Raw genomic sequence first — 15,035 nt, forward strand, 5'->3', positions numbered from 1 at the left:
AAAATATTAAATTAATTAGATTTATTTGGGATTTTTTATCACAACATTTATTATTATTCTACAATAATAAGAAAAAATAAGGAATCAGTGCGTCTAAGCTTTGCACACATATAATGTGTGTGTGTGTGTGTGTGTGTGTGTGTGTGTGTGTGTGTGTGCGCACCCCCAGGCTCTGCTGTTTAACCCCGCTAAGCCGTTCTCGCGTGGTGCAGGCTGTCAGAGCGCAGACTTGGACCTGATGATTGACTGCTTCGTCTCCTGCTTCCGCATCAACCCACACAATAACCAGCAGTTTAAAGTGAGCCCATCATCTTCATCATCATCATCATCATCAGCTTATAGTTTCACAATTACAGTGAGCGTAAAGGTGTCATAATGAGTTCTAACGGCCGTCATGTGATCATTTCTCACATGAAGAGAATGCTTTAACATCGTGTGGTGTTTCCTGTTTTCTGGTTCTCACCGTGCTTTTCTGTCCTCTCTCAGGTCTGCTTGGCTTCGTCTTCACCGTCCACCTTCCACTTTGTCTTGGTGAACTCCCTGCACAGAATCATCACGAACGTAAGTGCTGCTGAACATCTGGATAGCCTGTGCCTTCATCTAAAATCTGTGCTAAGGTGCTAGGAACAAGGGTAAGATGGCAGGATGTTGGGACAAGATGCTAGGATTCTAGGATGCAGATAAGATGCTTGGATTTCTTGGACAGGACTAAGGTGCTAGGAATTCCGGACAAGGCTATGATGTGGCTAAGATGCCAATGATATCTGAGTGAATCTCAGATGCTCGGATGTTGGGACGAGGCTAAGATGCTAGAATTCTAGGATGCGGCTAAGATACTAGGTTTTCTGGACAAGGTTAAGATGCTAGATTTTCTGGACATGGCTAAGGTGCTAGGATTTCTGGACAAGGCTAAAATGCTAGGATTTCTGGACAAGGCTAAGATGCTAGGATTTCTGGACAAGGCTAAGATGCTAGGATTTCTGGACAAGGCTAAGATGCTAGGATTTCTGGACAAGGCTAAGATGCTAGGATTTCTGGACATGGCTAAGGTGCTAGGTTTTCTGGACAAGGCTAAGATGCTAGGATTGCTGGACGAGGCTAAGATGCTAAGTTTTCTGGACGAGGCTAAGATGCTGGGATTGCTGGACAAGGCTAAGATGCTAGGATTTCTGGACGAGGCTAAGATGCTAAGTTTTCTGGACGAGGCTAAGATGCTAGGATTTCTGGACAAGGCTAAGGTGCTAGGATTTCTGGACAAGGCTAAAATGCTAGGATTTCTGGACAAGGCTAAGATGCTAGGATTTCTGGACAAGGCTAAGATGCTAGGATTTCTGGACAAGGCTAAGATGCTAGGATTTCTGGACAAGGCTAAGATGCTAGGATTTCTGGACATGGCTAAGGTGCTAGGTTTTCTGGACAAGGCTAAGATGCTAGGATTGCTGGACGAGGCTAAGATGCTAAGTTTTCTGGACGAGGCTAAGATGCTGGGATTGCTGGACAAGGCTAAGATGCTAGGATTTCTGGACGAGGCTAAGATGCTAAGTTTTCTGGACGAGGCTAAGATGCTAGGATTTCTGGACAAGGTTAAGATGCTAGGATTTCTGGACAAGGCTAAGATGCTAGGATTTCTGGACAAGGTTAAGATGCTAGGATTTCTGGACAAGGCTAAGATGCTAGGATTTCTGGACAAGGCTAAGATGCTAGGATTTCTGGACAAGGCTAAGATGCTAGGATTTCTGGACAAGGCTAAGATGCTAGGATTTCTGGACTAGGCTAAGATGCTAGGATTTCTGGACATGGCTAAGGTGCTAGGATTTCTGGACAAGGCTAAAATGCTAGGATTGCTGGACAAGGCTAAGATGCTAAGTTTTCTGGACAAGACTAAGATGCTAGGATTGCTGTACGAGGCTAAGATGCTAGGATTTCTGGACAAAGCTAAGATGCTAGGAATTTTGGAACTCGGCTCGGCTTCTAAGATGTGTTTGAAGTCAGTCGAAGACAAGTCTTAAACGCTAAGATAATGCTAAGTCATGCCTCTTAAGTCTCCTCTGTCCTGCTGCAGTCTCCACTCGACTGGTGGCCCAAGATCGATGCTGTGTATTGTTACTCAGGCGAGCTGCGCGTCATGTTCGCAGAGACGCTGGGCTGCAGCACTCATACTCCCGTGCGTATGACGGTGAGAATGCGTGTGTGTGTGTGTGAGTGTGTGTGTGTGTAATCGATTAAATGTTTAAAATTCCATATCATACTTTCAGTTGCGTAACTTAAATCTGTCAAAACACACCAGAAATGACGAGTAGTGAGCGTTCATACTGAATGGGAAAAATAGATGACGGTGGGCTTTTATGCGGCGTGTGAACTGAAATTGACTGATCTCCGATCTCTCTCTCTCTCTCGCTCGCTCTCTTTCTCCCCATTAGAGTCTGACATTTAAGGAGAAGGTGACCAGTCTGAAGTTTAAAGAGAAGACCGCTGACCTGGACACCAGGAGTCATAAGCATCTGCTGCTGGCTCTGGTGAAGCTCATCCACGCCGACCCCAAGCTCCTGCTGAATGTGAGGTTTTGACTGTTTCAATCTTTCCTGTGCTCTCCGACATTGACTCATGGGTAAAATGACGATCTTAAAAGGTTAACTCGAGTCTGCTTCCTCTGTAGAGTGTAGAAAGGAAGCGCCCGGTTATAGCTGCTATAACATAAGAGATAACAGGAACTTATTGTTTCGTGGACGTTCCGTAACATTAAACGTAACTATAAACTGATTAAAAAGTACGACGTGGTGTTGGTTCATTTAAAAACTTTTTCCAGTGCTTTAAGAGAGATAAAATCAGTTTGGGGTATTGGAAAATAATCAACTTTGTGGTGATCATATCATCCTATTGTTGATTAGATCTCGCCCTTAGATCTCCTTCCTAAGCGAGTTTGAATGCCGGTAAAGGTAAATACATGATTTCCTATAGACAGCACACTTCGAGATCTAGCTAGTTACGTGCAGCTATCTGACCTCTCCTTCTTTTCAGAACCCAGGGAAGCAGGGTCAGGAGATCCAGAGCAGCACAGCCGAGCTCATCAAAGGGCTCATGCAGCTGGTGCCCCTCGCCAACCTGGGGGAAATTTCCCAGGAGGCCATGGAGGTGAGACGCACACCGCGGTCATGCCGAAGCAGCCGATCGAGTGAATCCCGACCACATGTCACATGACGTCTATCTCTCCTTCAACAGAATATTATAATACACGATAGGTTAAACACCGAAAAGGACGGGAATACCGACAGTACTCACGATCTCAGGAAAGTGTATACTGACGTATCGTTCATCACGATATCGATACCGTATTGCATTTCCCAGCTCTCTAGTCATGGCTTAGTTTTGTCCCATTATGATTGCTAACTGTTCATTCTTATTTGGTCAGTCCTTAGTTTGTTTGCAGTTCGCTTTATATTAGCGTTTGCTTGTCCAAACATTTACATTACGATCATATTTATTTATGATGGAGAGATAGTGTTACGTGGAAATTTAGAGAAACACTTTCTGTGTTCAGGGAAAACGATAAGATGTCGCCGTGTTAGATTACGCAAGGACCGTAGGTGTGTCTTATAGTTCGGATAAACGAGAGAGTATGAGCGTACAGTCTACAGACCTCAATCCAAACAAATTCCTAAATGATAAATGATGGCATTACAGCTTCCAGACTTTCACAGTAGGAGTACGAAAAAGTCTGAGTTACGAGCTTTATGTGTTTGACTCGGCTCGGTTCAACACGCACGTCCGTGGGATAAATCTGATATTCTCTGTTGTGAAGGCTTTGCTGGTCCTGCATCAGCCAGAAATCATCGAGCTGTGGAATCCTGACGCTCCCATGGAGACCTTCTGGGACATCAGGTACGGCTTAGTGGAATTTACCTCCGCACACCTGAGCAAAGATCTGTAGGATAGATGTAGACGTGGTTCCGAATCTAGTTCCTGTTTACTAATCCGTCACTTTAAAATACACCCAACTCGTGTATAAAATAAATGTATTAAATTTGTATATGAAAAGGTGCCTGAAAAAGGTTCTCACTCCATCGAGAACCATGTTCAGTCCCTTAAAATCCAAGAATCTTCAACTATTTTTGGTTCTCGCTACAATAAACTGAATAATACCAAGATCATTTACAGTGAGTGTTTTTTGTTTTTTTCACGCCCAGTTCCTCGTGGCAACAATGAAAATAGTTAAAGATCCTTCTAGGTTCGTAAGGAAACCCTAAAATGTTCCATCACCTGGTTCCCGTTGGACCGCAGGAGTGCTGACCCCCCTGTCCGAACCCACGTCCTGCTTCTTGATTCTGATCTTCTGAACCTTTATTTGTTCTGATATTAGCTCCCAGGTTCTTTACTTCATCTGCTCGAGGCTCATCGGCCACCAGCAGATCAACAGCACCGAGGTCCTCAAGTGGCTCCGAGAGATCCTCATCTGCAGGAACAAGTTTCTCCTCCGGAACAAAGTGAGCCAACCGATGTCCTTCTTCTGATCTGTAGCTTTTTTCGCTTGGACGCACGAAGTTCACGGCAGAATATCCGATATCTCGGTTGCTTGGCTTTGTTTGAAATCTTTTAAATTTCGTCTGATCTTTCACACCTCGCATCTTCAAGGCCACAATGGAGTGGTGATAACTGAAGCTTGGATGCTAATGTAGACGTGTGACGCACTCGGGTTTCCGAGTGTCGATGCGCCGTCTCAGACCAGCTTCCAAGCTTTGTTTAGATCTTTAATCTTGAATTGCAGGACTTGACGTCTAAAAAAAATTTTTAAAAATAATGAAAATTAAATATCCTGTGATTTAAGGATGACTTTTCCAATCCCGATCCCATCGGATTGGACATACAGTATATACTTACCAGTTTATTTGTCTATCCCATGAGGTCTGACTAAATTTTCATGCTCTGATCCTGGAAATCTCTTCTCTTTTGGCGCATACAGGACCGTGCCGCGAAGGGCAGCGGCATCCTCAGGTGTAGGCAGGCCCAGGCCAAGCTGGAGGTGTGTCTCTACACGTTCCTGTGGAGCCCAGACATGGAGGCCGTGCTGGTGGCCATGTCCTGCTTCAGGCACCTGTGCGAGGAGGCCGACATCCGCTGTGGCGTGGACGAGGTGCCCGTACAGACCATCCTTCCCAACTACAACACTTTCGTGGAGTTCGCCTCCGTCAGCAACATGATGGCGACAGGTTTGGGGTTTTTACCAAATAACAGAAAGTATGAATGTAAACAGTCCACTGCAGGAAAACTACCAGAAGAGGGCAGCAATAGCTTTGTGTGTGTGTCCTTCCAGGTCGTTCAGCCTTACAGAAGCGAGTAATGGCTTTGCTCAGGAGGATAGAGCATCCCACTGCTGGCAACACTGAGGTCAGGGACATGGAGTCACTTGATCATCATTTATTTAATTTTTTTATTGACTTTCACCAAGTAATACAACTTAAACAGCAGAGTGACACACATTGTGGTTTTTCTATCAGTTGAATGTTGTTGGATACAGAAAGTATTGGTTTGTAGTTGTGATTTAAAAGTTATCACATTCTTGAACATGTACACAGTCATCGCAGAAATTCCCAAATCCCAAAATTCCAAGCCGAAGTCACGAGGACGTGACGGCGAGGCCGCCGCTAGACTAGAGGTGTATTGCTCGGAGAGCTCGAAAGCTGGTGTGTTTATCAGTGACGATACGTAAAATAAAGATTATTGTTAAATACTAATTATATATGATAACATAGTGTAGGTATTGCTTGGATTTTAATTTTTTTTTTCCTACAGAAATATATCATGTAGAAAATCCAGCGCTGCTGAGTCCGTATACGTTCAGCGTCTACAACAGACGTGTCTCTGACCTCTGCTTTACCTCCAACGTATCTGCATATAGCGTTACACGTAACCGCTCAGACCACATACGTCCCAGTCAAGAACCGTGGACCAGACACGACCCGCCGCCTTGTATCGTTCGGCCTGTGCGAGTAGAAAACTCCGGACTCGGGAAGCCGTAAGAGACACGCGGTCGCGTGGAGGTGATTCCGAGGCGCCACTAGGCTTCACTGTTGCTCAGAAAACACACGACGTGCCGATGTTCTTTCCACTAATAATGATTTTTTTTTTTTTTTTTTTACTCAAAACGTAATAAGCGAGCACGCGCGTCAAAGTCGAAGCTCGTCTCGTTTTACGTTAAAACAGCCCGTAGTGCACTACTGCTCAAGTGCGATTCACGCTGTCCGCAATTCACACGTCGGCGCATCCGAATAGTATCGACCGCACAGCGCGCGAGTCAGACCCACGTCTGAAAACGATTCACAAACACCGCTCGACTCCAAATCCTGAAATAAAACAAAAGCCGACGAAGTGCGAAGATACGAGCGATAAGAGACTCAGGACATGGACGTATTAGTGTACCACATCAAATTCAGAGACGGTTAAATTAAATCTCTTTCTTATGGTTATTATTATGACAGCATTGTCAATATTTCTAGCAGTGAAGATCTATAAAGCCTGTGCAACTCTGTTACTGCAAATAGGACAAGTACTGGATTAGTATTGTTCAGAAAAGTCTATGGAGCTTTAAAAGGTTCTGGTGTCTCACCGGGATCCTTCTGCACGCTTTCCTTATTCAAATGTATTTAGCATGCGCGTTTAAGAAGACGTACGTAGAATAAGCAAAGGTTGCAGAAGGCTTACTTACTTATTTTCCAAGCTTATGTGTACGAGTCAGAAGTTTAGACACGCACATTCTTTATTTTTTTTATGATTAAAGGAGTTCCCACCAAGCGTTTAGAAGATATGGAATGTCGTACCAATTAGATAATGGCTCATGTATATATTAAATGCATGATCAATGAAAAATGATTGTATAGAATATATTTAAAACAGTTATGTTGCTGTTACAGGCCTGGGAGGACACGCATGCGAAATGGGAACATGCCACCAAGTTAATCCTGAACCACCCAAAAACCAAGTTAGAAGACTGTCAGGTACGTCTGAGCCGTGCTTTTATGAAAGGTGTGCGATGTATTGTAGGTTGTACCGAAGCCACACCTGACCTGCCTGGTTTCCCCCCCCCCCTCAGGAATGGATAAACATGACGGGTTTCCTGTGCGCGCTGGGCGGAGTGTGTCTGCAGCAGAGGAACCCCCCAGGTCCTGTCACCTACAGCCCCCCGATGGGTCAGCTGAGCGAGCGGAAGGGCTCCATGGTGTCCATGGGCTCGTGTGAGGGCAACGCCGAGACGCCACTCAGTAAGTTCCTGGACCGGCTGCTCTCGCTCATGGTGTGCAGCCACGAAAAGGCCGTGCAGATCCGCAACAACGTCAAGGACCTGGTGGGTCTGGAGCTGAGCCCGGCTCTCTACCCCATGCTCTTCAACAAGCTCAAGAACAGCATCAGCCGCTTCTTCGAAGCACAAGGACCGGTCAGTGTTTACTGTATTTTTATGGTAGAAACATAAAGAGAATTTGACGAAAATATACTTACATTGATGTATATCGGTTTTTATGAAGTTTGAAGTCCATGAAAGAAGCGAAACTCGAACACGTCTTAGCAAACGGCATTCGGTGTGAGGAGAATCCATGTACGTTGAATTTTATGTACGTCCAGGTGCCAATCAACGAGACGAACACGCAGTTTGTGGAGCAGACCATCGCCATAATGAAGAACCTGTTAGATAACCACACAGAAGGTAGCTCTGAACATCTAGGCCAGGCCAGCATCGAGACCATGATGCTCAACCTGGTCAGGTAAGACCTCCGCCCTTCACGCCCGTCTCCTTGACGATACAATTCGCACAGCGTAGTCAGTAGTTTGTCGGGATTGTGCCGGCAGGTACGTGCGCATTCTGGGCAACATGGTCCATGCCATCCAGATCAAAACCAAGCTGTGCCAGTTGGTGGAGGTGATGATGGAGCGCAGAGACGATCTGTCCTTCTGCCAGGAGATGAAGTTCAGGTGAGAGAGCGGTCAGATGATCTATTCAACCACTGCTCAGACAGAACTGATCTAATGTGTGTGTGTGTGTGTGTGTGTCTCAGGAATAAGATGGTCGAGTATCTCACAGACTGGGTAATGGGAACCTCCAACCAAGCAGCTGACGATGACGTCAAGTGTCTGACGAGGTAACTTGCCGTGACAGAGTTGATTATTTTCCACAGACAGCATGCCCCGCAGGAGTTTGCAACAATTTCATCATTAGCTTAGTAACGAATGACACTTTTGATCTTTTTATAGTTACATATTCAATGTAAGAATGAATTTGTGTTTGATAGGGATCTGGACCAGGCGAGTATGGAGGCTGTGGTGTCTCTGCTGGCCGGGTTACCGCTCCAACCGGAGGAAGGAGACGGTGTAGAACTCATGGAGGCCAAGTCTCAACTCTTCCTTAAGTAAGACCGTCTTCCAGCACTGTGGAACGACACACACTGTTCTCACACATCCGTATCCTTTTGTCCAACGAGTCCTCCGTCAAAGCAATTAGTTAGCATCCAAGTGATCCTCACGGGCTTTTAATTACACTTGAGATCATAAGTTTACATGCGTATCTTTTCTCCAAGCGTTTTAATCTCATTTTAGTGTCATTTTATGGTCGGTTTTCTAATTGGTTTTACTCTGTTAACCGATAAACGATATGCAGAACCGATATTTATTTATTCTTTTACTTCTGTTTTTGACACGGTGATAACACCACCACTGAACGGAAACAAACCATTTTATTTATGACACTTTTGTCAATTTCACTTCCTCCTTGCATACAAAAACAAAACTCTTATTTATGCACCAATAAATAGAGAGGGCCGAAAGAGTGCAAAAGTGTGCACTGTTGCTAAAGTTTGTCTCTTTTTCTTAGCACCAAGCTGCTTAAACTACATATCAAGCATTTATGTAAGCACATCCAAATTGTACGTTAACGGCTGTTTTAGCGGACCTGCGCGCAATTCTCAAAATGGCCACAGGATGGCGGTGGATTTATCGGGGGATCCGATATTAAAAATACGATAACCCATTATGGAAAAATGCTTAAATATCGGTAAAATCGATTATCGGTCGATCTCTACTCATGCCGTATAAATTTTTAAACGAGCAACGCACCAAATAAGCCGACCATGTACACGGCGTTAAACACGAGGAAGTCCAGTCATTAAGTAACGACACCCAATTAACTGAATGTATTAGGAGCGTACTTTTCCTAGCATGTTAATCGGATGACTTTTTTAGATAGATCAATAGAGTATGGTGTGTGAACAGTATAATTGTCGCATGAGCTTTTATCCCAGCAAATAATCTTCCCTCCATCAGGTACTTCACACTCTTTATGAACCTGCTGAATGATTGCAGCGAGCCGGAGGACGACGGACAGCAGGTACCCGGCCGTAAGCGGGGCATGTCGAGACGCCTGGCGTCTCTGCGCCACTGCACTGTGCTGGCCATGTCCAACCTGCTCAACGCCAACGTGGACAGCGGCCTCATGCACTCCATCGGTAAGCACCGCCTCAGTTCACTCCGCACAGACGGAGAAAGGAGGCGATATATGGTCCTATCACCTCTCCTTCGCCGTTCTGTTCCTCCGTAGTTGGTATATAGGGGGTTAATACTTATTCGGGATGGTTTTTTCCACTGCAAAAGAACAGATCATCAGCCGGAAAAAAGAATCCAAAGCAAAAGCCTGATGACCTGGAACCGAGGGTTCACTGACCGTGTCATTTAATCACCATCTCGCCCACTCTGTTAACTTCAGCTGTTTTTATTCATGGCTGCTATAAAGAAAGTGTCCTTTTTAGTACTATTTTAAATATGAATCGGTATTTTTTTTTCATATATTTCTGTATTTCTTTCATCGTTTGATGGCGAAATGTTTCCAAGAAGAAATAAACGTTCACGGCTGATTGCATTTAACTAAACTAAACACTGACAAAAAAAAAAAAAAGAAAAGATTTGCTTAATTGTCCTGGCGCACACGTTGCTAATGCAAATCTTCCTTACAAAAGCTTTCTTTGAGCAGCTAGACGTTCAGAATAAATAAAATATAAAAACATAACTGTGTTGTTTTTGTGCGTAAAATCACTTTTTTTGTGTGTCTGTGTGTTTTTAATAATAAATTGCAATTCCTCAAAAACACCATAAAATGCTACCGTTTCATCCTCATTAAGAAAATAACATTTACCGGATTTGCATTATTGGAAATGACCCCACCCCCGCTCCCTCTTTTTTTTCGTTTTGCCGTCCTGTGCCAGGTCTGGGCTACCACAAGGACCTGCAGACCCGCGCCACCTTCATGGAGGTCCTCACCAAGATCCTGCAGCAGGGCACCGAGTTCGACACGCTGGCCGAGACGGTGCTGGCAGACCGCTTCGAGAGGCTCGTCGAGCTCGTCACCATGATGGGCGACCAGGGAGAGCTGCCCATCGCCATGGCGCTGGCCAATGTGGTGCCTTGTTCTCAGTGGGTCTGTACTCATTTCCAGGCTGTTTGGTTCACAACAGCCAAAGTTTTAAAAACCACCAAATTTTTAGGTCTCGACTAAAGTGGCCATGCCGTTGTTGACGGAAATATGATGTATTCACATTGGGCCTGTTGTTGATTATTTTCCTATAACTGCACACCCCTGGGTGTGTATAACCACATGCCAATGGAGTAAGATGATTTAAGCTTGAAATGAGTAAAAAATGATCTAGGAAAAAAAAAAAAGGTTTAATCTTATAATAGGAAATCTCCTATTAATTATATTCAAGATATGTGTACTTATACGTTTTATCGTGCAAAATCAGGACCGTCTTCTATTCTGACCTTTCACTTTACATCTGTACATCACTTTCCAAGCTGATTGGACATTATTTTATTAGATTTATTAGATGTTGGTTTGTGTTTTTTTTTTTTTCTCTCTCTCTTTTCGGTTTTGTATTTGATGTTACTGATCTCTCCGCGTGGTCACGTGTGTTTGATTTCCCGGGCAGGACGAGCTGGCTCGGGTTCTGGTCACACTGTTTGACTCGCGTCACCTCCTTTACCAGCTGCTGTGGAACATGTTTTCTAAGGAGGTCGAGCTTGCCGACTCCATGCAAACACTCTTCAGAGGGAACAGCCTGGCCAGTAAAATCATGACCTTTTGTTTTAAGGTTGGCACACATGGCGAGAATGCAAATCCCAAAAGTTTCTTCACCGACCCAAGTGTTTTTCATAAGGAAGTGTGTCTTTGAAGATTTGTTTAATGTTCTTTCTTTTTCCCTGCTCTCTCTCTCTCTCTCTCTCTCTCTCTCTCTCTCATTTTCCACTGTTTTCTTTCTCCAGGTTTACGGTGCTACGTATCTGCAGAAGCTTCTGGAGCCCCTCCTTCGTGGAGTCATAACAGCTCCCGAGTTGCAGATGATCAGTTTCGAGGTGGATCCCACCAGGTAGAAGCGTCTCTGTTAAAACGAAACCAAACGCGCCAAAGAGATGTGTGATTAGACATAACGATCAGATTTAATACACTTGGTCTCTTTGGTCATTTGTTGTTGTTGTTTTTTTTTTGTTTTTTTATATCAGTCCAGCAGTAAATATCCGCCATTTTCTTTGTGGACTTTACTTTCGATTCGTCCTGATGCGCGCGCTGTGACGCAAATGCAGACGATCAAGAAACGCATGCAAAGAACACCATTTTTTTTCAACACTTTGCATACCCTTACAAAATAATGACGACAAACAAACAAGCAAAAAAAAAACAAACCCCGAAGCTTATTCATATCGTCAGAACCGCATTATGATCTTTTTTTTAAAAATTTTTTTTAGCTGTAATATTCACTACGCTTCCATATCCAGTACATCCTCTCACAGATTTTTCCCTGACACCTGCGCTAGATCCCATAAACGGCTCTAGATGTCACAGACCTGGGATGTACGAAGAGTACAGTTTTGATCTTAAGAGCCAAAACTCATTTTAATAAGAGCAGTGTACAAAAATTCTGTAGCTTTCAAAAGTAGCAGAAGGTGGCAGCACTGAGGCAGGAAACCCGTACTGTAGCACTGATAGCAGACAGAGCTCGTAAACAAGTTCCAGCCCAGCATGTAACACTATTACTGTATATAATATCAGTATATTAACATCTCTCAATGCTATAATAATAATTAAAAAAAAAAATTTTAAAAGGAAAGCCACGGGGGACGCAAACTTTTGCACCCGACTATAACCGTATTCAACTTCGACTTCGCAACATCGAGGTTATTTTTCTGTTTAACAGATTATCCGTTTCTGTGTAGATGTAGTTAATAACCCCTGGTTTAATTAGTTAATAACGTGTCATTGTCATATAACTACGTTTAGGGCTCGGCGATATGATCATGTAATATCGATATCATGATAAATGATCTCGCGATAGGTTTTTTCGGTGATATCTTTTTATATTTGTTTAAAATTGTAAAAAAAAAAAACAAAAAAAACATCACAACTTAAATTACACATTACATTGCATTTTTTCCCCTTTATCACTGTCAGTTCAAGTGTCATTTTTTAAAAGTAGAAATGACATTCTGCGTTTGTTTATTAATAATAAACTAATTTAGTACTATAACAGATATTTAGTGCCTTAGAGCTTGAGAGCAAACCTATATATCTGGATACCTATTGTGTATCATAGAATTGTGATATATATTTTGTCATATAATTGCATGACATTACATTGAATTACATTACATGGTTAAATTGACACGTAATGTAATTTCTTTTTCTTAGACTGGACCACAATGAAGTGTTGGAGGAAAACCAGCGTGACCTGCTGACCATGACCAACCGCTTCTTCCTGGCCATCATTAACTCCTCGAGTGAATTCCCACCACAACTGAGGAGTGTGTGTCACTGCCTGTTCCAGGTGAACCCCCAAACCCCTCCCCCGTCTCATCACGCAGTCTCTCGCCCTCAGTGTCATGTGCACTGTGGTTGCGAGGCCTATTTTTGGAAATGTAATCGACATGTGTTTGTGCGCTGGGTGTGAGTGTGTGTGTTCGCTGTGACCTGGTTGTGTCATTTTTGTATCCTGTAGGCTACTTGCTACTCTCTACTGAATAAAGCCACAGTTAAAGAGAAAAAGGAAAGTAAAAAATCAGTAAGTTCAGTGAGATCACTCCTTCACCGCTGCTTCTCTTGTGTAAAATGAAAGCATCTCATCTCTCCTGGGTGACTAAACTAAACCTTGCTTACCTGGAAGCATGTTTCTTCTGCAGCTTTAATGCAAAGTGTGTTCTCAAAGGCCCTATTTGTATAGGCTCATTTGCTTCGGTGGAATATTAGCATTATGGGTAATGTAGTCTTTTTTACTGACTGATGCTCGCCCCCTGCTAGCACTCATGATTTCCTCTCGGTGCCCGGACCCTTCTAATAAAGAGTTCGAGTGCTGTGTAGCCAGTTGACATTAACCACCTTGCTTTCCTTATTTCTCAACTAACTAACTAACTAAACTAACTATCTAAATGTTCCAAAGAAGCACTAATGGTTATTGCTTGCTTTAAAAAAAACATCATTAAAACCTATGGCTAATAGTGTTGTTTTATTTTATTTTATTTTATTTATTAGTAAAATATAAATATATTACATATGTATTCATTTGCATTTTTATAATTTTTTTATATATATAAATAAATAAATATATATATATATATATATATATATGTATATATAAATACATAATGAATATTTATTTATTAATTAGATATATCAAATTTATCTGTCTGTCTATCTGTCTATCTATCTATCTGTCTGTGTGTCTGTCTATATGTCTGTCTATCTATCTACCTATCTGTTTATCTGTCTGTCTATCTGTCTATCTATCTATCTGTCTGTGTGTCTGTCTATATGTCTGTCTATCTATCTACCTATCTGTTTATCTATCTGTCTATCTATCTATCTATCTGTGTGTCTGTCTATATGTCTGTCTATCTATCTACCTATCTGTTTATCTGTCTGTCTATCAGTCTATCTATCTATCTGTCTGTGTGTCTGTCTATATGTCTGTCTATCTATCTACCTATCTGTTTATCTGTCTGTCTATCTGTCTATCTATCTATCTGTCTGTGTGTCTGTCTATATGTCTGTCTATCTATCTACCTATCTGTTTATCTGTCTGTCTATCTGTCTATCTATCTATCTGTCTGTGTGTCTGTCTATATGTCTGTCTATCTATCTACCTATCTGTTTATCTATCTGTCTGTCTGTCTGTCTATCTGCGATTCTTTGGCTCAACTCAATTAATTTCATTTCATTTTATTTGGTTGATAACCTGCTTAATTTATTAAAAATTTATTTATTTAATCAATTAATACATTTTTTAAAAATTATTATTTATTTATTTGAGAATTCTTTGGCTCATCTCAAGGAACGTTTTATGAATTAATTCGTATGCTTATATATATATATATATATATATATATATATATATATATATATATATATATATAATATATATAATTTATTTATTTACTTGCTGTCAGCTTCTGTAAAAGCTGTAGTTTCTCGAGGCTCATGTCAGCCAATCTCTGCTTGTGCGGGGTCCAAATTGGGCGCTAATTATTGGTGAACTCTCTTCTCTCGTGTCTGATTTCTCTTCCGTCTCAGGTGGTGAGTCAGCGTTTCCCTCAGAACAGCATCGGTGCGGTGGGCAGCGCCATGTTCCTGCGCTTCATCAACCCAGCCATCGTCTCCCCGTACGAGGCCGGGATCCTGGATAAGAAGCCTCCTCTGAGAATAGAGCGAGGACTCAAACTCATGTCCAAGGTGTGAGGACACTTTTCAGCAGACGGACATGATGGATAGAATTCTATCTCACCTCTTTTTTTTTTTAACAAAAATATTTTGCGGGGGCCTATTTGAATTTTTGTAGGTTTTTTTTTTTTTTTTTTTTTTACCTAGTGTGCTAGGTTTAAATGTTAGAATTTTTTTTAGTCGTGGCAGTTTTCTACTGTGTTTTTACTATTTTTACCCAGCAGGAGGCTCACACCCCTCCTCTTTCCCATCGCCCTGCTCACCAGCAGCCAAACACAGAGTCATGATACTCTACACACAG

The 15,035-nt window shown here is 42.5% G+C and overlaps 1 protein-coding gene across 4 annotated transcripts in view; it reads left to right on the plus strand.

Moving 5' to 3' along the window:
• The window catches only part of nf1b (neurofibromin 1b), a 61,305-nt gene that overhangs the window by 6,989 nt on the left and 39,281 nt on the right, over nucleotides 1–15,035 (plus strand). For 2 of the 4 annotated variants that reach the window (XM_053686632.1, XM_017489173.3), the window contains exons 10-31: nucleotides 170–298; nucleotides 487–561; nucleotides 2,063–2,176; nucleotides 2,421–2,555; nucleotides 3,019–3,132; nucleotides 3,800–3,879; nucleotides 4,358–4,481; nucleotides 4,958–5,204; nucleotides 5,309–5,382; nucleotides 6,906–6,989; nucleotides 7,085–7,426; nucleotides 7,612–7,751; nucleotides 7,837–7,959; nucleotides 8,043–8,126; nucleotides 8,277–8,393; nucleotides 9,304–9,485; nucleotides 10,239–10,450; nucleotides 10,959–11,120; nucleotides 11,293–11,396; nucleotides 12,713–12,848; nucleotides 13,020–13,082; nucleotides 14,588–14,746. In XM_053686632.1, coding sequence (XP_053542607.1) covers nucleotides 170–298; nucleotides 487–561; nucleotides 2,063–2,176; nucleotides 2,421–2,555; nucleotides 3,019–3,132; nucleotides 3,800–3,879; nucleotides 4,358–4,481; nucleotides 4,958–5,204; nucleotides 5,309–5,382; nucleotides 6,906–6,989; nucleotides 7,085–7,426; nucleotides 7,612–7,751; nucleotides 7,837–7,959; nucleotides 8,043–8,126; nucleotides 8,277–8,393; nucleotides 9,304–9,485; nucleotides 10,239–10,450; nucleotides 10,959–11,120; nucleotides 11,293–11,396; nucleotides 12,713–12,848; nucleotides 13,020–13,082; nucleotides 14,588–14,746 — 3,000 coding nt within the window. The remainder of the gene's footprint in view (nucleotides 1–169; nucleotides 299–486; nucleotides 562–2,062; nucleotides 2,177–2,420; nucleotides 2,556–3,018; nucleotides 3,133–3,799; nucleotides 3,880–4,357; nucleotides 4,482–4,957; nucleotides 5,205–5,308; nucleotides 5,383–6,905; nucleotides 6,990–7,084; nucleotides 7,427–7,611; nucleotides 7,752–7,836; nucleotides 7,960–8,042; nucleotides 8,127–8,276; nucleotides 8,394–9,303; nucleotides 9,486–10,238; nucleotides 10,451–10,958; nucleotides 11,121–11,292; nucleotides 11,397–12,712; nucleotides 12,849–13,019; nucleotides 13,083–14,587; nucleotides 14,747–15,035) is intronic. The other 2 variants (XM_017489174.3, XM_017489175.3) reach the window with 2 other exon arrangements.

This window comes from Ictalurus punctatus, chromosome 16 (assembly GCF_001660625.3).
Source record: "Ictalurus punctatus breed USDA103 chromosome 16, Coco_2.0, whole genome shotgun sequence".
In the NCBI taxonomy this organism is placed as follows: domain Eukaryota; kingdom Metazoa; phylum Chordata; class Actinopteri; order Siluriformes; family Ictaluridae; genus Ictalurus; species Ictalurus punctatus.